At 39.2% G+C, this 22,384-nt stretch overlaps 2 protein-coding genes and 1 pseudogene across 2 annotated transcripts; 2 read left to right on the top strand and 1 right to left on the bottom strand.

Annotated features, from left to right (window-relative positions):
• The first annotated feature begins 5,911 nt into the window (after nucleotides 1–5,911).
• On the top strand, nucleotides 5,912–8,813 carry LOC126621872 (uncharacterized). Its single transcript, XM_050290488.1, has 4 exons — nucleotides 5,912–6,141; nucleotides 6,614–6,884; nucleotides 7,803–7,863; nucleotides 8,066–8,813. The coding sequence occupies exons 1-4, from the start codon at nucleotides 6,074–6,076 to the stop codon at nucleotides 8,650–8,652; spliced, it is 987 nt and encodes a 328-aa protein (XP_050146445.1). The 5' UTR covers nucleotides 5,912–6,073; the 3' UTR covers nucleotides 8,653–8,813.
• A 7,071-nt stretch (nucleotides 8,814–15,884) lies between these two features.
• On the top strand, nucleotides 15,885–17,378 carry LOC126621874 (putative GDP-L-fucose synthase 2). Its single transcript, XM_050290489.1, has 2 exons — nucleotides 15,885–16,025; nucleotides 16,178–17,378. The coding sequence occupies exons 1-2, from the start codon at nucleotides 16,007–16,009 to the stop codon at nucleotides 17,131–17,133; spliced, it is 975 nt and encodes a 324-aa protein (XP_050146446.1). The 5' UTR covers nucleotides 15,885–16,006; the 3' UTR covers nucleotides 17,134–17,378.
• A 518-nt stretch (nucleotides 17,379–17,896) lies between these two features.
• Nucleotides 17,897–21,967, bottom strand: LOC126621877 (uncharacterized; annotated as a pseudogene).
• Nucleotides 21,968–22,384: the final 417 nt, after the last annotated feature.

Below are 22,384 nucleotides of genomic sequence, written 5' to 3'. Positions count from 1 at the left end.
AGAAAGACGACCTTATCAAAATATAAAGCTTTTTTCTTTTGATCGACTAGGGAGTGGAGACACTTGTATCATTGTTTATTTTATAGCTTGACTCATCTCCTCGTCGGCGCATCCTACCCGCAACGGGTGGTTAGCCAATACCAAACTGTTTGAGATAGGGCGGTGCTTTTCACAGTCTTGTTGGAATATATTAGTATTTTAGGTATTATATTGTTTGGGTTTTCTTATAAGTTTAGTTTGGACCTAGCTTGTTAGCATTAGGGTTAGGGTTAGTTTATTATAAATAGACTGTTTTGTTATTCATTAGAGAAGTAGTTATTCACAATGTAGTCTCTTACGGTTTTGTAGCCGTTTCGGCATTCTCGTATGTTTAATAATATTCCTATTATTATTGTAATCTTGTTCGTTGCGCACTATGATATTCAACTTGATATCAGAGCAGATTTGATCTTTAGGGATTTAATCTGTTCTTGATAAGTATCCATGTTGTTTGTTTGATATTAGTTTTCAATGTTAGTTTTGAAAACGATTTTCTTTTTTATTTTTGAATATGTTTGCTTTGAACCCCACCAGAATCTCATTGCCATAGCACGCTCACCCTGCCCTGCAATCAAATTTGAGGATTGTTGCACTTGTTTGGAGAAAAGAAGAAGAAAAGAAAAAGAAAAAAAAAGGAAAAAGGAAAAAAAATTTGTTTGGAGGTTTTGACGCCCACATGGGCAAGGAAAAGAAAATGGCTAATGGCTTGTTTGCTCATTTTTTGTGTTGGAAGCCCACACGGGTGTGTTTTGCTGTGGAGTTTACTCGTTCGTCATTCGAGTGATAGTTGTGTTTGTTCGTTCGTTGCTACAATTGAGATATGGAAATCTTATCCGTTTAGTGATGGGTTCTTTCCATACTCTCAACATTCGCTAGTCAAGAATCAAGTCAAGTTTGCCAGTTTGCCAGTCAAGTCAAGTCAAGTCAAGTTTGCATGCCTGCCAGTCTGCCTAACGGAGCCAGTCCGCATTTGCTTGTTTGCAAACCCATGTCGTATACCGACATGAGTTTGACGGGGGTGTTGGAATATATTAGTATTTTAGGTATTATATTGTTTGGGTTTTGTTATAAGTTTAGTTTGGGCCTAACCTGTTAGCATTAGGGTTAGGGTTAGTTTATTATAAATAGAGTGCCTTGTTATTCATTAGAGAAGAAGTTATTCACAATGTAGTCTCTTAGGGTTTTGTAGCTGTTCCGGCATTCTCGTTTGTTTAATAATATTCCTATTATTATTGTAATCTTGTTCGTTGCGCACTATGATATTCAACTCATCTCAATTTCCGATCGTCGAATCGAATGAATTGAAGAAGATTAATGGATAAAAATAACAAATATGTATGGGAGTAAAAAAATGTGTGTAAATAACACTACTATTTTAGATATAACATGTCTCACAATCAACTTTTTTTGTTTTGGTTGAAAAACCGGGCTAAATGCTAATAGCCCAAACAAAATTATACAACAATAAATTTAGACTAGGACATCTCACGTTGATCCTCACAAACAAAACTAACTGAACCTAAAAGAGAATTATCAAAATAAAAAGTTGCTAAATCTAAATTAAGACTATAGGTCGTTAAACTATCGACTACAAAATCTTTGTGAGTGGTCGAAGTTTAATACTCACAAGATTGGTAAACCCTATAGAATTGAATATTTGCCCCATTTGTAAGCTTCTCCGTATTTGTTTAAGTTTAATGTTGATGGTTGCAAGAGCAGAAATAATAATTTCTTGTAAGTGTTGTTTGGTAACTGAATTTTAGGGTTTTGTGCCAAATTTGGGCACATGCAAGATTCTCACTACTGAGCTATAAGAACTTTATTTGGATTTACAATTGGCATGGAGATTATGGATTAATAAATTACTGGTGGAATCAGACTCTGCACTCATAATTCATTTGATGTTGCAAGTTGCTGGCAATCATCATCTTTTGGGTCCTCTTATTTTGGTTTGTTAAAAGGTTGCTTTCAAGATCTTGGCAATGCAAACTTTTTTATTTTTTTATTATTACAACAACATTCTTATTAGAGATTAGAGACATTAGAACGACTTGAGACGATGTTAGAATAGAATCTTTATCTCCAAAATCTTCTCCATAATTATCAAAGGGAATTGTTATTAGCACTTGTCATGCCCCAGACCCAGGGTCGATAGGATCCCACGCCCGGCGCGTGTGTAAAAGTAAAACTAAAAACATAAAACAATAACTTCTCTTATACAAGTAACTATTACAAAATCCTTACAAAGTGTACAAAAATAAGAAAACTCTTAAATCCCTTGTCTAACACAAACTTAGCTTGTCTAACACTTGTCTTGTCAAATAACTCATCTGTAAAATAAAAAGGTGAGGGATGAGTAACAACTACCGTCGCTCAGTGAGTAGAATATGTAATATGCCAATTAAGCAATGACATTTTAGTCAATATAGAAAATACAATAGTAATATCAAATCATTAATCACGTAGTGCCATATCACAATAATAATATCACATGCCCAAAAATATAATCTAATGCTCAACAATATAAAATATATTCTCAACAATATAATGTATATTCTCAACAATAATTAAACTATTGCTCAACACTATAATCTATTGCTCATCAAATTCTCCAACAATAATATGCTTGCACACAAGTTTATTTAGTAGAAATTTTGATATGAACAGAACTGAGTGTAATATATACGCTCGCCTTGGATCCAAGTAGGTGTCAGTCCTGTCGTACAGGTTGTAATAGGGAACTCCGACTCGTATGTGACAGCGCATTAGCGCCAGTCTTCACGTGATTGTAGTACACGCTTAAAATGTCCACCTGGACACCCGAATCGCGATGTGATGGGCGACACCTTGAAGGTGACGAAGCCATAAAGTATAGTGATGTAGAAAATGTGAATAAATTAAAACCTAAAAGTGACTAATTTAGAGTGCGCATGTGAGCGGGAATTGAACCCATATCACATAAGTGATGTCAGAGCATAGATAAATTGGAGTAAAAGAAGAGTAATGACATTTATGCCGAAAGAAGAAGTCTCCTACATAACAACTTTTGCCAACCATCCTTGTCGTCACAAAGCCTCTGCCACTAAAATCCTAGAAAGGCGAAAAACAAGGGTGAGTGGGGCTAACCAAAGCTTTATAAAAGCCTTTTTGAAGACATAATAACCCATCACCGTAAAACAAGCATAGTTTCCAAAATATACATATTGCGTATAGTAAAAAAATACTTACTGTAACCTGCAAAATCTCAAGAATTTAATACAGCAAAATATTTCGTAAGTATGCACATGACTTCCGTAACCACATGACTTTCGTGACCACATAATCTTGCATAAGCAAACATATCATATTAAATGCTCATCAACACATGTTGACACAAGAGTCCATGCAGAGGTATTCTGACATGAACATGACTAGGTGTAACAATAATATAAACTCTAGTACTACAATCACGTGAAGACTGACGCCATGCGTAGCACATACGAATCCTAATTGACTAGCAATCTAGGACTGGACTGGCACCTACAATGGATCCAAAGTGAGCGTATGGCGCAATGTGCACATACACTTGAAAGCCTGAACCTGGCTCGGGCAAGTATTAACAGCGGTGCAGCAACGATGAGCAGATAACGTAAACAAAATCAAATAGCGGTAAACCCATAACTTACGCCGACATAATACTATTCACTGCCGTAAATATAAATAAGGCATCCCTTAATATTATGCATACATGTGCATCCCGTATGATTTAGGATAATTTCATAAATTCTTATAAATATTAGTCTAATCTAGGCATACGTAGGAAGTTTTTTTTTTTAATGTATAAATGGAAACTAAATAAGTATATAATATTTAATAGCAAAGACCCACTCACATGCGCACTCTAAATTAGTTACTTTTAGGTTTTAATTTATTCATATTTCCACATCACTACACTTTATGGTTTTATCACTTTCCAGGTGTTGGCCAACACATCACGATTCGGGTGTCCAAGTGGACATTTCGGATCGGGGTGTGTCAGCACTCCAAAAATCTCATTCTACACTCTAAACTTTCTATATTAGGAAAGAAAAATATACTTATAAAAAGTATAGAATGAGATTTTTGAAATGCCAATAACACTTCTCTTATTAAATTATAATTAGTATATGATTCTTTTCACAATAGAGATTGTTATAACTGTATATATTGTACTATCTTTAATAATTAATACCAGGAGAGTCATAATTTACATACACTTGCATTTGTTTATTTTAGAATTGACTCCAAAATAGAAAGCTTCTTGGTCGACCAAACTTTTCCTATTGTTTTGTTAGGGATTAGATTCTCTCGCTCGTGCTTTGTTTGTTTCAAAGTCAAGGGTACCTTGCATTTTGGGTTTGGTCTCACTTGCATACTCTAGAAGTCCGTTTAATAGTCACTTAGTACTAAGGTCTAGTAGTATTCATCTCCACTTGAGAGATCTTATATTCTATTCTTGCTAAAGGCGAATATAAACTACATTATATTGCTAGCCCATTATGATGTTAAGCTTACCTCCTCTCATTCGTGTAGATAATATCGTTTATTAAAAAAAATGGTAAATTACACAAAACTACCTCAACTATGGGTCAAACAACAATCTCATATCTCATGTTTTAAACATTGTAATTTCATACCTCCAACTTATGAATTCGTTGCAATGTTAGACCTTCGTTAAATTTTCTGTCAATTTGGCTATTAAATGATGACGTAGGAGAAGTGGGGCCCACTCATTCCCCAACTAAAATTAAAAATTAATTTTTTATTTAACAATTAAAATTAATTAAAAAAATGTCTTCCTCAAAATTTTCCAGTTCCTCAAATTTTTCAAAAAAAAAAAAAAAAAAACCCTCGAGACCCTCATCAATTCCGTCCATTCCTGTCACCTTAGGCGCTTCAATATCGGCGAGGACTGCCCCATATTTGATGGCCTCTTTGATATCTACCAGGCCTCCGCTGGCGGCTCAATTAGCGTCGTCGATTCTAATGTGATTCTTATTTGGGTCATTGAATTCCGGGTTACGACCTGCTTTGAACTCGCCGGCGAGCAATGGGGCGACGAAGATGACAGTGGCATTGGTGAAGAGGCCAAAGTATTGGCTGGTGAGGACCTTGGACGACAAGCTGGAGTTGGAGAGGATGAAGCAAAGGCCGAATTTAGGGATCGATGCAATTTCCAGAGGACGAAGAAGAAGAATGAGGTGGTGAAGGAGGCAACGAAGGTGAAGTTGGAGGTGGTTTATATGGGAATTTTTGTTGGGTAGAAGATGCAACCGATGACAAATTGGTTGGTATTATTTGTGAGGCGAATGGTGATGTAGAGTCAGGCGTCATTGATGAGAGTGAGGTCGGTGGCATTGGTGATGTTGGAGAAGTCGTAGCCCAAGACGTCACTTTTTCAGAACCGCGGACTGTATTTTTATTTTATCGCCAGAAAATAACTACTCGGTGGAAAATTTTGATATTTTGACACGAAGCTAAACAACTCACGAATGTCCTTCAACTGGAATTACTCCAAAATTCATTCATTTGGTCACGTTTTGACTCAGATGAAGTCGAAAGTTCTATATTGAAAATATAATTCAAGGTATCAAAATTTCTAAAATAATAACCAACATATACTAAAAATAGTGTTAAATATATAATATAAAATATACTCATCAGTAAACACAAAAATGATTTATAACGGAAATCAAACCCCTTATTTTCATTTTGATTACGGGTGCCCTTACACACATCCGAGACTCCGTCTCATGTTGGATTCTTGTGCCAGCCTAGGAAGAGAAAAAGGAGTTCGGCGTGGCAGGAATCTGACTCTTGATCGTCTGACCCGCTTAACATTTTGATCGTGCGGTCAAAATCACATCTCTCTCGAACAATACACAACACAAACCCCACAAACAGAAACGGAAGAACCCTAGCTACCACTCTGCCCCACTGTTCCAGTGACCCATAGTTCTCCCCCCCCCCCCCCCCCCACTCTCTCTCTCACTCGACTGGTGGCAGTACCGGCTCTATGTCGCGACGAGACAGTCGGGATTCCGACTCCAGACGACACCGTTCCAGGTTTGACAGAGAACCCAGGTATTAAATTGGGGGCTTAATTGGGTTTAACGATTTAATGCATTCAGATTGAGCTACTATCGCAATAGATGTAGCATTTTCGTGAGTTCTGAATTCGTATGAAATTTGATGGTATTAACAAAATTGATTGATCTGTTTATCAATACATATGAAAGTAATGCAGAACATAGCGATTTCTCATAGTATTTAATATTTAATTGAAACAAAATGTTAATTCAAGCAGGTAGATTGAGTGCTTTGTTAAAAAAAAAAATGTTAATTTAGGACTAATGTTTCATTTTTGTGAGCATTTGATTGAAAGATTCTATCTTTATGTCGAATGTCTCTGCCTAAGTAGCTTAATTTACGTTTTGGAAGGTAATTTCGAAGTTAATCGTCGCCAGTATATGTTTGCAACATGGTTATAATCATATAGAAATAGTTTGTTTTTAAGTAGAACCCTACAGTTAATGATTGTCACTGGTTGCCTCAGTCCCAAGAGGTCCCGGAGGGGTGAGAAAGACGAAAAAGACAGAATCGCCAGCAAAGGTAATTTAGAAAGTGGGAAGCAGAGTGACCAGGATCAGAAGCACCGCCAGAGGCTGCAAGATACACTGCCACTTGAATCTACATTAGCACCTGACTCAAAGGGGGAAAATGGGGATTCCAGAAAAGAATCCAATAAGAAACCCAGTGGACCTCATGAAGGAACCAAACACTCCACTAATCCATCTGAAATACCCCGGTCTCGATCTTATTTTCAGGTAGTGTATAGATTTATGAATATCATCAACTTGTTTTTCATTTCATACATGATGATGACTAATCTCTTGCACTCATATAATTTAGCTTAGTGATAATTTAGCTTAGGAATATGGATTATTTTGCAAAATACCACTGCCGAATATGTTTTAGCTTAGTAGCCGAATATATTTTAGCTTAGTGATAATTTAGTTACTAACATGTAATTTGTGTTAATGATTTTCTAGGCTGTGTCTAACCTCTGAGTCTATGACACAGCATGTCTTCTGTAGTTTATGTGTATTACATAGTGTGTATTCTGTAGGAACTGCCATATGGTCTCATCCACAAACTTCCCATTGTTCAATGCATACTGTTCGTCAGTATAGAACAATATTAGCAGACTTGTACATTGTTCACTTCCATTTGTTGAGGGTTTTACACGTTAGCAGGTTGTAGCAGTACATAGTTATTACTCTTGAATTTATGGTTATGGTATTAAGGGTTAACTTTTACATCAAAAGCAAGATATTTCTTATTAGATGAATAGACAGCAGTGCACAAGAAAATGCGGTGATTTAATCATGTTTTGTTCCCTTGTTACGACGAAATACAGTATTGGATTTAAAGTCAAAGCTAATTGTTATGCATCCGTACATGCAAGTGATTAAAGTTTGAAATGAAAACACTTTCTCCTATTCTTATTATTGTACATTGGAATGAGTTCAAAACATGCTTAAGTCTTATTTCCACTTTGACCTGAAATTGCTCAGCTAAGAACCTGTGACTCTGTTGAGTTCACTTATGTTTTTGCTATTCAGTGTATGCAAAGCTTTTTACTGGCTGATGTAGCGGGATTCTTGATCTGCCCCATTCCTTCAAGTGGTCCTTGTATATAACAATATTAGGCTTGCCTGTGCATGTCTATTGTCTTGTAACAGCACAATGAGCGTGGTAATGCTGGGCAAGTTGTTCGAAGCTCTGGTCGTGGTTCAACTGCTGGTGAGGTTCCTTGTCATAATTCATCATTTGATTATTATCACTGTTCTTTTTATGCACTATAAATTAAACATCTCGCTAAAAAAACGAAGGATAAAAGCCTTTTGCATGCCTGTCATTTTTTCCCATAATCTATGTGGCATGTAATACTTGAATACCATTTACTGTGGGTACAATGTAATTTACTTTTCCTGTTCTACTTTAGAGCATGGATCGTGGAGGGATCCAAAGGATAGGCATGATGATAGGACAGTGAGCAAGACAACAACTAATGATTCACGGTCAAGAAATGAGAAAGCTAAGGCGGGTGAAAACAGGAACTGGCGCCATGATGGGTTCTTTGAAATGGAGGCTGATCCACCATCGGCAAGGAAGAGACCTGCATTCAGGGAGAAGAAGATTCCAGTGGAGTCTGATAATGCTGACAAGACAGCAGCAGAGACTGCAAAGTCAAGCCATCCTGACCCTTCCATGGAAGGAAGCAGAAAAAAGGAGGACAGAGGGCACAACCCACGCCACACAGATAGATCTGATAAGCAATTTGCAGGAGAGAGAGGGTCTTACCGAAGAGATGCACCACCGGGCGTCTTTCCTTCGAGAGAGAGGTACACTGGTGGCGCTGGCCGTAACAACAGGGGAAGAGATGGATTCAGTGGGAGACAAGGTTATAATTCTAGTATGGGTCGTGCTGAGAAATGGACGCATGATTTGTATAACGAGGCTAATAGGAGTCCAACGCCGAAAAATGAAGAGGATCAAATTGCAAAGGTGGAAGCACTTTTGGCTTCATAGGATCGGATCTGCATGCTGATGGCAATAGGTATATTATCTGCAGAGCACTGTTGATTGTGTCTTTAAGCGTCTCTTTTGCATGTTTAACGTAATTAAGATATTCGCTTGCTTTTTTGTAAACCCGATTGCTGATATACAAGTATCGACAACTTTTTAAAGCATTTCCATCATACGAGTAGTTGTATTTTACCAACGAACATGTATGTAGATCTAGCGGGATCTCTCTACCTTTTGGCTGCAGCAGGTTGAAATTGCTTCCTGCCGAGAGAATGCCAGGCTGCCTAAACATTTGCATAACTGACGGCGATGAGTTTGCCATTTGAGGTTTCCTTCTGTTGATACACTTGCTTCCATATTGTTGATCCTTTTGCTTTTGGTGGTCCGAATGCGATGTTCATCCTCATCAGCCATTGTCTTGTCAATCCAACTATCGGTGGTCCGAATACGACTCCATGTAAGTTGTTTTCGTGGGTTGCAATCCATTAACTCAGTAGTTCAGCTATGTAAACGTATTTTGTATCCGTATTGTCATAAAAATTTACAACCGTGCCGTTAACAAAAACCACCACCCACGGGAGACGGCCCATAAAATCCGACATGTGTGTGAGGTGCCTATTGTTATGGTAAACAATATTTAGTTGTATCTCAAAAAAAAAAAAAAAAGTTTTGTAAGACCAACTCTAATGGTGGGCTAAAAACCAAATTATCCCCCAAACCGACTCCAACCCATGGGGAAAGTTTGAGCTAAATGCTAATGCTAAACCAAGGTCAGATTCTCTCCAAAATTATTTAGCCCAGAAATCGGAATTTAAATTTTTCAATATTTATCGGAATTTAAAATTTTTTAGATTAAAATGTTCATAAAATTAATTTACGATAGTCTACATTTATTTATTTTTTTTTTAAATTAATTTAACCAAAAAAATAGTCTAAGTTCATTCTTTAATAATCCCGGGCTAAAATTTTAGGCTAGAACGGTTGGAGCAGAAAAGCTGTTTCTGGACTAAAAGCTAAATTTTCTGGACTAAAATATTTGGCTTTTAGCCAAACCATTAGAGATGGTCTAATGTATGGTTTCTATTTTGCATCTAATTAAATAAATATAATTGATGCATGAAAAATTGCATGCTTTGACGAAAACAGAGGACAACATTGCATGAGAACATGTCATATAAACCAATGGCTCCACAATCGTCCTCCAATAAAGGGTTGCACTTAAAGTGTTACTACTCTTTGTAACAAAATCTTCATCCTATAAACATTGAAAACCATCTCGATCCACCAAAAAGACTAAATGTTGACAGCCTAAATAATACCTGATGCGATTCATCCCATAGTAATTGATGCTGGTGTCTCCTCTTTCGTGAACTATTTGTGGTTTGTCAAATAATGAGTTCTACATGCGAGAGGAGCACTAGCATCAATTATTATGAGATTAACCACAAATCACATGACTTGTTTTCTAAGTTATGAGTTCGAGTCTAGAGGGACAGGGAAGACATGAATGGTGACTTCCCAAACTTGGAGGAGGGAGCCGAACATATTAATGAAGGTGATGGTGGATGACGTTGTTTGTTCTTGATATATTTGAAGGTTACTATACTAGGGGAGTTACTATTGGCGTTCCAAAAATTTATCCCACACTCTTCATTCCCATGAAAAAGATGAAGGAATGAATGCATGGTGACAATGTTAGTATTTTCCTAGGAAAATGATTTTCAAGCTCCTAAGTGAAGATTGAACGTATCAAGGAAAAATTTAGGACAAAAATCACCTTATGTATAACCACTCAAACAACAAAACTAAAACTTCCCTCGCCTCCCCTCACTCCTGTGACTTAAACAGCAAAACTGAAACTCGTCTAGTTGTGTTGATCCTAAAAACTACCAAGCCTACGTGGCGCACAGGCCGAGTAATCTATGAACTAACTACGTCATTCGGTTGAATGCGGGGAGTGCCAACTCGTCGGCCGAGCTCGGCCGAGGAGTAAAATTTGTTGATGTTGCGTTGGGTGCGTGGCTGACTTCTGCGTCTTGCAATTGCGACCGAGGAAGGAACACGTCTCGGCCTCTTGGGTTCTCGAACCTAAAGACAAGGCTACTATTCTTACGAAGTTCACGAATCGTCATCGTTGGATTCGGTCACAGTGATGGTATTCGTCAGAGTAAACTCACGCCGAATCGACACCAAAGTGTAAGGGCACAAATACTCAAAGCAGATATGAGTCTTAATAGTGAACGTGGTTCGGCCATCTGAATGCCGAACTTTAAATCCTACTTGAGAATATCCAATCATAAAATAACTCGGCGTGCAATGCGCCGAGCTTAGTAAGCTGTAACACCTCACTTCGTTGACAAGACTAATGAGATGACCTCGACCAATAAGGATTCAGAAATCCTTTTCGACCGAGACTTGGATAGATAACCAACCGTCCTCGCCGCAGTGCTGTTGATGCCAACGGAAGATGCTGCGAGATCGGCATAGATAGCTCTGTCACCGTAGAATTAGCTGATCTCGCAGCATCTTCCGTTGGCATCAACAGCACTGCGGCGAGGACGGCTGGTTACCTATCCAAGTCTCGGTCGAGAAGGGTTTCCGAATCCTTATTGATTGAGGTTATCTCATTAGCCTTCTTGGCGAAGTGAGGTGTTACAAGTTACTACATTCGGCACATTGAAAGCCGAATTTGATATTGAACTTTGCTAAGTTAGCAGCCTTGTCTTCATGCTCTAGAACCCGAAAGCCGAGACAAGTTCCTTCCTCGGCCGCAGTCACGAGATTCAGAAGTCAGCAGCGCACCCAACGCAATATCAACAAATTTTACTCCTCGGCCGAGCTCGGGCGAAGAGTTGGCATGCTCCGCATACAACCGAATGACGTACTTAACTTAATAATTACTCGGCCTGCGCGCCAAGTAGGCTTGGTAGTTTTTAGGGTCAACATTTTGGCACGCCCAGTGAGACCCAGTGCTAAAACTACGAAGTTCACATGATCTATCTCGATCTCGATCAGGCTTCAAGGGATGAGTGTCATCGCCTATTAAAGAAGCAAAAACAACTTCTCGAAAGATTGGAAAGAATTTCTGAAAGGCAAGAGGCCGGGGGGCAAATTTCCACTCTGGCCACAACCAATATTCGGCCTAAGAAAATTGTTAATTTGGCCGAAGAACAAAGACCACCTATTTTTTCGGTCGAGACTGGAAGTGTGGTAGGCCTAGAAGAAAATGTTCAAGTTTCTGAGCCACAAATTAACTCAGAAAATGAGTCGTCAGATGAGTGCTCCAATGACGAACAAGGTCGTAACATTGGCTTAACCCAAGAAACCACGACAATTGATATGATTATTGGCGATAAAGCCGATATGGAGAAATCTCGTTCGGCTAAGATGTTTGAATTAAAAGTTGAAATTATTATGCTCGGGGGGGGGGGGGGGCATAGTAATTGTTCAATACATTCGACAACCGATGATAAAAAAATATTTCGCCAAGTCAAAAATATTTGGAGGAAAATCCTTATTCGGCCTAGAGCGAAATCAATGTGAAGATTTTGTTATTACAAGATCTCGACTTGGAATAAAGCATCGTTGGCCTCCTCCTAACTATGGTTCGGCCACTTTTCTTTTCGTTTGTTAAATATATATACATGTTATTTTCTTAAACATACGGCTATGCAAGCCGATGCATAAGAAAATAAGGGGGCAACAACATTCTGGCCGAATAAAAATTTGGTCGAATACACTTGTTTGACTATTTTGGCCGAATGCATTTATTTGTGAACTTTGCTTACAAAAGCCTCGGCCTCGGCCCCATTGCGAAACAAAGCCTCGGTCAAAACATATATATATATATATGTAAAAAAAAAAAAAAACCACCTTTTGGCCGAATTGTCATGGATATATATATCATGTTGGGATACCATTATTGAATTTTAAATGCCGAGGCATGGATAGCTGAATGACAGGCTATCCACATGTAATTGTTTCTTGAAGACAAGCAGGCTACTTGGTGGTAGGGCTTCGACTTCGACCCCGGCAGGCCTTCAACCCCACTTGGGTTTTCTCGGCCTTGACCCCATTTGTTTTTCCTCGGCACAGCAACAGCACCATCATGCTTCTTTCATGATTGTTGACACTCAAGTCGTCGAAGATGGAGATGATAAGCTGCTCGTGCTTGACTTTACAGTATTTTTGGCATCCCTTTGAATGATGGAAGACAAGACCTTTCTGGTATGGTTCCGCCAATTTATCGGATATATATATACATATGTTTCATGTATGCCAACGTTTTCCGAGCTCGGCGAGAATGAGTTGGTGCTCGGCAATGAAATCATGGGGTTGAGGATATTAACCCATTCGGTCGGTTCAGAAAAAGATGTATATGGCAGCCTTATGCAATCACATTGGAATCTTGGCCAACTCGTCGACCTCGGCCCAGTTTCAGCATAGATGTAAATTGTTCTCAGGTGGCAGGCCGAGCTACCAGGAATGGTCGCATCAAATAAGTTGTTCACCTGCCACTTACTCCTCTGTTGGGAGAAATGATTAGTTATCGATTCGACGGAAGTACTTAGTGGTGGGCCGGTGGCCAAGTTCAAATGCAAAATGCTTAGTTTCCTTAACCATTCGGCTTACGAATTGAAGCTCAAGAAAATTGGGGGGCAATGTTTGGGCCTAAAATTACACAATCGGCTTGAGTGATCAAAGTCGTTGAGCGTTACAAATTTTCTTCCATGCGTGATGCATATGTGTGTGGGTGAGGGACTTTCCATGCAATTTGTGTATGCGTGGAGTGATCAGCACAAAGATATGTAAAAGGATTAGCATGTTCTGCATGGATGAGAATGGATCAAGTTGGAACTTGACCAAGCAAAAAGTTAGTGATAATTACCATCGAAAAGTGATAAGTGCCGTCTGAAAGGAGATATAATTTGAAATGGATATGGTCTCTTGGGGCATGCAAAAGATAAGAGATGGTAAAGAATAAAATAATATTCTTTTGTTTTCCTACATGGTCAAAACAACAATGTGCATTGAATGTTGCCAATAATCTAGCCAAAGCAAGATTGTCAGATAAATCTTTGAAAGCTGAATTTGGTGGAAGGTCAGGTTTTCAAGATTACAGCGGGTTTTGATTGATGTGATAAGGTGTAGGGTTAGCAACAGATAAAGACTCAAAGTCACGGTGCAATTAGGATGGGTTTCTGCGACTTGGGCACGCACATTTCTATAAATACCATGCGGCAGACAACTAAAAACCTCTCAAATTCAACACACAACTGCCCTGCGCAAACTCTCTCAACAACTTTGAGATTTTTTTTATTTTCTCTTTTCGCTGACACATCTTCCGTTGGCATCAACAACATTGTGAAAGCAACCGGTGATATCTTCTGTTGGCATAGATAGCTCTGTCACCGTAGAATCAGTCGATCTCGTAGCATCTTCCGTTGGCATCAACAGCACTGCGGCGAGGACGGTTGGTTATCTATCCAAGTCTCGGTCGAAAAGGATTTTCGAATCCTTATTGGTCGAGGTCATCTCATTAGCCTTGTCGGCAAAGTAAGGTGTTACAAGTTACTACAATCGGCACATTGAAAGCCGAATTTGATATTGAACTTCGCTAAGTTAGTAGTCTTGTCTTCAGGCTTTAGAACCCGAAGGCCGAGACAAGTTCCTTCCTTGGCCACAGTCGCGAGATTCAGAAGTCAATAGCGCACCCAACGCAATATCAACAAATTTTACTCCACGGCTAAGCTCGGCCGACGAGTTGGCACGCCCTGCATACAACCGAAGGACGTAGTTAACTTACTAATTACTCGGCCTGCACGCCACGTAGGCTTGGTAGTTTTTAGGGTCAACAAGTTGCTAACCCCTTGCAATGGTTTGGAGTTGGTTACAACCTTTCTTCCTTGTCCCTCTACTCCTTCTCTTCACCATTTACCCTCCCGCACCTACCTCTTCCCCATCTATCCAACCATTATTTTGTGAGCAACCTTCCATGCTCTAATGGATGCCAATCTCAAACCCATTTATATGCTCCCTTTTTGGGATAGATTGATGGGTTTGAGTCAGGCTTGTGACTGTGGTGGGTCGAAATCACCTTCTACCGATTATTTTCACAGTGACCGTACCCCTCCCTAAATGTTTTAGTGGCTGAGCCGTCTTCCTTACATTAAATTCGAGTTGGAGGATCCCTCCAAGGGCCATGACTGTTGCAGATCTAGCTTGATTCAAGATCCATGATTAGATTTGTTACGGGTGGCACTTTTAGTGGGTCTATCAAACCAACCCACTCGATATGAATTGGATTGGGTTGGGTTATAAACATTAACTATTTATTTATGAGTGAAAATTTGACCACTCATTCAATAAGTGAGTTGAGTTGGGTTGAAGTATTATTTAACTCAATTGCAACTGATTCACCTGAATTATAATAATTTTTTTTTAACAAACGATATTATCTACATTAAGTAGGAAAGGGTGAGTTTAGCCTTATAATAGGCTATCAATAATTTGGTTCAAATTCTTAAACAGACATGTATATTAGATATATATATATATATATATATATATATATATTATCTATCTATATTCTATATTATTAAGAGAACACACCTTGTCAACTTTTTTGCCCACTTTTTCCAATTTTGTACCTCACTTTTGAATACACAATGTTGAGATAAGGGGGGTAAAATAGAAATTTTATACCTTTTGATAAAATGATAATCATATCCCTTTTTTCCTATTTTACCCTCACTTTTGATATCTAATATTTACATAAGGAAGGCAAAATAGTAATTTTGTATCAAAATATTTACATAAGATAAAATATGCACTTATTAAGAGAAATTGTTCCATCATCATTTTTTTCATACAGGTAAGTGAAATCATGATGTTTTTTAGAAAGTTTGAATGAACTGAAGCGGTTGTGCTTGAGGAGAATGTGGGAGGAGGTGGGCGGTTGTTCACACACACAAAGTGTGTGCTCTCTGCTAGTATATAATAGGGTAGTGTTAACTATATACCCATTTTTACCTCTCACATACCCCTTTCAATTCCTTGTTATAAATTAAATAAAAGGAAAACTAATGAAAAAGGCTTAAAAACTTTGAGTTTTAACAAAATGATAAAAATGTGTTGTAAGTGAATAATATCAAGATTGACTTTTTAGAGTAAAAATATAATTTATCACACTGCCCCCTAAAAATAAAAAAGAAATCAATTAAATCAACTCGCGGAAACCGCCCAATCCATTCGGCATAAAAGGAGTTAAGCTGGGTTGGTTTGCCCATTTTCGCAAGGACAAAGCGATTTACTAGTCTCTTCCCAGATTTTCCTGCACTACTGAAGCAAATACAACATGAGTGGCGCCAATAACGGTACTCTCTCTCTCCCTCTCTCTCTCCAATCTGTTTGGTATCTGAGAAAATCTAACCTCATACAACTTTCTCAGCAACCAAACAAACATGACACAATTAAATCTTTCGGATCCCCTTACTCTCAATTGTAATCTCTATCCCTCTCTCTACAGATGCCACTTCGCCTTCCTTCCTCTCCGACAAATCGGCCAAGATCTTCGTAGCCGGCCACCGCGGCCTTGTCGGCTCCGCCATCGTCCGCAAGCTCCTAGCCCTAGGCTTCACCAACCTCGTCCTCCGCACCCACGCCGAGCTCGATCTCACCCGCCAAGCCGACGTCGAGTCCTTCTTCGCCGCCGAGAAACCCCGATTCGTTATCCTCGCCGCCGCTAAAGTCGGCGGCATTCACGCCAACAACACCTACCCGGCGGATTTCATCGCCGTCAATCTCCAGATCCAGACCAACGTCATCGACGCCGCCTACCGATTCGGAGTCAAGAAGCTCTTGTTCCTCGGCTCCTCCTGCATTTACCCCAAATTCGCTCCTCAGCCCATCCCGGAGAACGCATTGCTGACGGGCCCGCTCGAGCCCACGAACGAGTGGTACGCCATTGCCAAGATCGCCGGGATCAAGATGTGCCAGGCGTATCGGATTCAGTACAATTGGGATGCAATTTCTGGGATGCCCACCAATTTGTACGGGCCGCATGATAACTTTCACCCCGAAAATTCGCACGTTTTGCCGGCACTGATGAGGCGGTTTCATGAGGCAAAGGTGAAGGGTGCGGAGGAGGTGGTGGTGTGGGGGACCGGAAGCCCCTTGAGGGAGTTTTTGCATGTCGATGATTTGGCGGATGGGGTGGTGTTCATGATGGAGAGTTACAGTGGGTTGGAGCATGTCAATGTGGGGAGTGGCAAGGAAGTGACTATCAAGGAGTTGGCTGAGCTTGTCAAGGAGGTTGTTGGGTTCGGGGGACGACTTGTCTGGGACTCTACTAAGCCGGATGGAACTCCGAGGAAGCTCATGGATAGCTCAAAGCTCGCAGGCTTGGGATGGACACCGAAGATCTCGCTGAAAGATGGGCTTGTTGATACTTATAGCTGGTACTTGGAGAATGTCAAGCAGTGATAGTGCAGGTGATTCCATTGCATTAGATTTCGTTTTTGTTATCATCCTTAAATTGTTATTGTTCTTAGTTACATGTAAAATGAGGAGCCTAGCCTACCTTGGATGTTGATTCTGTATCGATTATGTCGAATAAGTTATCTGTGCATTTGCTGCTACTAGAACCAAGTGAGCTATTTGTATTTACAGATTGAACCATTTTAGATAATTTAATATATATGTTTAATAAAATCTTCATGTTAATAGGATTCCCAAAGTAGCGGTAGACTTCGTTATCTTCTTAGTTAAGCGGTTTCATCTTCTTCTTCGCATCGATTTGGTTCTCTACCCTCCCTGTTTCATTATCTTTTGAAGCTTCCTATCCGTGCCCCTAGGCTTGCAATGATTTAGTTCCCGGTTGGAGAGATTTGAGTAGGGTAACCCCAAACTGTGAAACAGTAGTGTTGGAAAAATGAAGAAATGGCCTGAAGGTGTCCACTTCATTAACCGAAATGCCCTTCAAAATTGGTCATAGTTTGTCAACTTTTGTAACAGTTGTATCGCACAAAGTCAAGTTCTTTGTGTGATGGTCTAAAATTCAAGGGTCAAGGACCAAAGGAGGCGTTTGATCAACACGGACACCTACAGCAGACTAAGCTCCATTGTAGGTTTAAGAGAAGAAAAGAAGTGGACAACCGTGGTCGGTTAGCCTCCAACTCAGGAATGCCTGATTTGTAACCTTTGATCTAGGCTCTCACTCGCTCACTTGAGCCTTTAATACATTCAGTAACTCTTGGGATATCTAATTATCATTCCCTGTTTTATATGGTATTTATACATGCATTTATAGTGAAAAATTCTTACATACAACACGCTCCTCACGCTGTGAGAGAAACGTTGCATTCCCTCTGTCATGTTTAAGAATCTTTCTGCACATAATAAGGTGTGCGTGAACATAAACTTGTATTAATCTGGGGAAAACCTCTTATCGCTTGGCCTAATTACATGCAGCAGTAGTGTTAGTTCTAACCAGCTTAAGGGGAAAATATACTGTCACCACTGGCACATCTCCACACCTGTGGATAGTACTCGTTCTCTTTCAATGCCATTGCTCGGACAGATCCTTGAATTCGTTACATTTTGAATGACAAGTAGCTGGAAATGACCCTCTCCTTACCTTTTTAACAATCCCATTCCCCTTAGGCACTGCATGATCATTCAGCGCTGGCATCCCGACAGCCTAACACAGAATTCAGAAAATGAAATGATATAAACAGAAAGTTAAGAGTTAATAATTTGATTAGAGAAAAGTGTCGGATGAAGTACTCACGGGCGAAGGTGATGGAGACGGTGATGGAGAGCTAGCGAAGTTGCTGGACTGAACCGAGAAGAAATGAGCATGGTGAGCAAGAGGGCAAACAGAAGTTTTCTAGGATTTGCTGCTGCTTGCATTTTCGTTCTGTTTGAGGCAATGCTCTGTTTGACTTTCTATAAAAGCTGTTTTCTTTTCGTTTTTCAATTAAATTGAAAATTTTGAATTCGTCTGGTACAAGAAGGTGCAGGTGAGAGTATGCGATGAATGTTGCAGTGGTTGAAAAATTAGGGTAAGATTCTGAAGTAGTCAAGATGCTCCTCACGTGTTAGCTAAGGAGAATATGATCATCTTGCAAGGGTGGTCACGTGTGTATGACACCATCAAGATGTTGGCAGAAATGAAAGGCCTTTTTGTTTGGAAAATGATTTTTGAACATTACTCGCTCTTCTTTAATCAAAAGGCTAAAAATAAACATGAGTGTGCATGCGACGAAATATGGGATGTGATCATTTTCCTTGATCATAATCTAATTTTACCCTTAATTCGCAACTCTGTAACTTTGCTCCCTTTGTTCTTTCATTTCGTATGCCAAGTTAATCCCATTTCGTCATGTTGCCATGTTGGTTAGAAAATTGTTAACTTGGTTGTTTGGGACTAGAGCCAAAACAATAAACATACCAAGTTTTAAGCAAATTGTCGATTTATTAACCATTTTTCTGACCAAATGACGGAATGGAGTAACATGAGACATGAAATGAAAGCACATAAAGTAAAGTGAGATTTTCATCATAACATTGTGAGCATATAAACAAATTAGCCAAGATAATAACAATCAGATCCTCCTAGTCCACAAGGTGCAAGAAAAACCTTGGTCAAATATTTCCCAATAAAATATTTGAATAAATGAGAGGGTGAACAACTTTTCCATTTGATATTTTATGACCTACAAATTAAACAAATCTAGACTCGGGTTGTTCATGTTTGAGTATTTGCCAATCAAAATTTTGTATTCTCAAGTTAATGTCAATATCTACAAGACTCACACTTTTGGGAACTTGAAGAGGAGAAAGAAAAGGGAGAATAAACAGTTTTAGGTGTATCAAATGAAGATCCCAAGCTCGTATCTAGTGCATAAGGCTCCCGCTTTACGCAGGGTCTGGGAGAGGTGAATGTCGGCTAGTCTTACCCCCATTTATGGAGAGGCTGCTCCCAAGTCTCGAACCCGAAACCTACCGCTCATGGGCGAAGGCACTTGCCATCGCACCAAGTGCGACCTCTTAAATGAAGATCCCAAGCTGATAGGATAAAATTACAACAGAAAATTTGCTACTGCAACCCCAAAAAGAATTGAATGACATCCAAAATTTTCAAAACTACAGAAAAACTAATTATCGTCTGCAGAATGTTGGCCACTTTGACGGGCATTAACAAACTTTCGGGCATTAACACCTCTGGGATCAAGAAGAGAACTATCTGACCTGAAGATCTTCTATATCAGTTAGAGTGTTCTCAGTTGACCTCTTGTTGGGTAAGTTCACCACCAACTGACCACATGCTCCACTTATGTCCTGACCCATTTCCTTGCGAACTGTAGTTCGAATGCCATAAGTGCCTCGTAGAATTTTCTGGAAGCTCGTTACTTTGTTTTCATTACTGGTTGAGAATTTACTCAGAATACCAATTGGATTAAAAGGTATTAAATTAATTACCTGTAGGACAGCAAACAACAAATGCGAAGGTTATTTTGGATATATATGATACGCAGACACACAGAAGAGACGGAAGTTCATAGATTAGAACTCACCACTTGAAATGTCTCTAGCAATTTTCCGAGTTGGTGTGCATGTTGCTCCTCATCATTCACTCCATCAAGCATTATGTACTCAATGAAGATTTTCTGCTGACTAAAGAATCAGATTGAAGGGCAATAGTGAGATTCCCTAGGAGTGTAAAATGACATTTCAGCTTCATTGTAAAGAAACGAAAGCTAAAAGAATTTACTAAACACATGAGGTGTAACAAAACTTTACGTGTTAATTTGATATTCTTGCAGTGTATCCATAAGCTTTACTAAAGGAAAAGCCCGAGCTGCAGGCATTATCTGACAACGGATTTCCTGGACTGGTGCATGAAGTGAAACTGCTAAATTCAGACCTGGAAGATCACTAAGAAGCTTTTTGATAGCATGAATAATGCCAACCTACAGAAGATTAGATGAACAACTGATAGACCAGTAAGCCAAATGTTTTTAGCAGTTCGAACTACATCATTACTAATGCAACTATGATTGACCACACTCAACGAAAGAAGCAAAAAAGTACTACATACTACCCAATTTACTAAGATCCACCAAATATAAAAACTACAAAACTTTGATTGTATAATCAAATAGAATAGCTTGAGAAAGTTATTAAAATCCACCATATCTGAATGTTTTGGCAGATAACAATATCTTAGACATAATGGTAATTTTCGATGCCCACCGTCGACACAGTAATTTTCTTTCGTGACAGATGAAATGGTGATCCAGTCATGACTTGAATCGCTTCCACTAAGGAACCATAGTTATTCAACTGTTCTCCCATTCCCTGACAAAATACACAAAATCAAAGTGTTCAACATTCAATGGTTCCCATATTTCCTCCATATCCATATCATTCAATAACAATCCCAAATGAAGTAAAGAAAAAACAATTACCATGAACACAATATTGCGTATAGGCGAAATGCGAGAAGCATGAACCAATTGCTCCACAATCTCCCCCGATGTCAGATTGCTCTTAAACCCCATACTCTCGGTAGCACAGAAAGTACAACCCATTTTGCAACCAACCTTACACATCAACATAAACATTCAATACCAGAAATTTCGACACGAAAACAAAAAAATTCAAAACTTTGATACCTGAGAATGATACACACAAGGTGGACCTAGGACCACCAGGGCGGGGCTTCCCGTCATACCTTCCCAAGCGGCTGTCATATCGCATAATCACAGCCTCCACAAGAGCCCCATTCTAACAAAAACAAAATAATGTGAGAATTTTTTTCACGGCGGCATTTTATCAAACAGTTTGTGTGCAGCATAAGAAATGGGGCAAACCTGCAGTTTTATGAGGAGCTTGGTGGTGAGTTGGTCTGAGGAGTCCATGACCTTGTGGACGGACGAGGTTAGGGTTTTGAATTTGGAGGTCAGGAGAGGGTACGCTGCCGAGGGCAAAGATGGAATTTGGTCGAATTGGGCATCGGGGTTTTGGATCACCTGCTTCCATATGTAGGGGATCAAGCTGGGCTTGACCCCGGAATTTTCCAGTTCCTATTTCAGCTCTCCGGCGTCGAAGATTGATCGAAACGCCGTCGTATTTCGCGCGCTTTGCATAGTTTTGAAAGTTGGTTTGGGTGTTGCGGCAATGGAGTCGGAGTGTGGCTTATGGCTCTGTTGGGAAATCATCCGTCGGGGAAGGAAACCGTGGAAGAGCGTCTGAAAAAAAAATTAAAACGACGTCGGGTTGCCCCTTGTGTGAGAGTTTAGGGCCTAATCAGACAAAAAAAAAAAAAAAAAATTTTACCCGTACTTCTAGGAGAAATTCTAAGGTCCGGAAATTGACTCATTTCATACAGCACAAAGAAAAAAAAAGGGATTTTTTTATATAGGCGTCTCAATTTTGAATTTTATAGATCAAACATTCATGACTTTTAGTTATTTGATCATTTTTTTTTGTTATAATTTTGGTGCTATATGCACATTATATTGTAACAAATTTCCTATAATCTAGCCTTTTGATTACACTCTCCTCCGTTAGAGATAATTGTTAAAAAAAAATGGTTAGATTCAATTTATTTTCACAATAATGCTGCAATTTAGCAATAATTATCTACGATTTAAGATATTTTCTTTCCAAAATAGTTTAAAATATTTTTAAATCCCACAAAATCAAACGTACCGAAATAAGTTTTTCT

This window comes from Malus sylvestris, chromosome 5 (genome assembly GCF_916048215.2).
Source record: "Malus sylvestris chromosome 5, drMalSylv7.2, whole genome shotgun sequence".
In the NCBI taxonomy this organism is placed as follows: domain Eukaryota; kingdom Viridiplantae; phylum Streptophyta; class Magnoliopsida; order Rosales; family Rosaceae; genus Malus; species Malus sylvestris.
The sequence above is the reverse complement of the archived record's forward strand: the minus strand, read 5'-3'. Positions and strand labels throughout refer to the sequence as shown.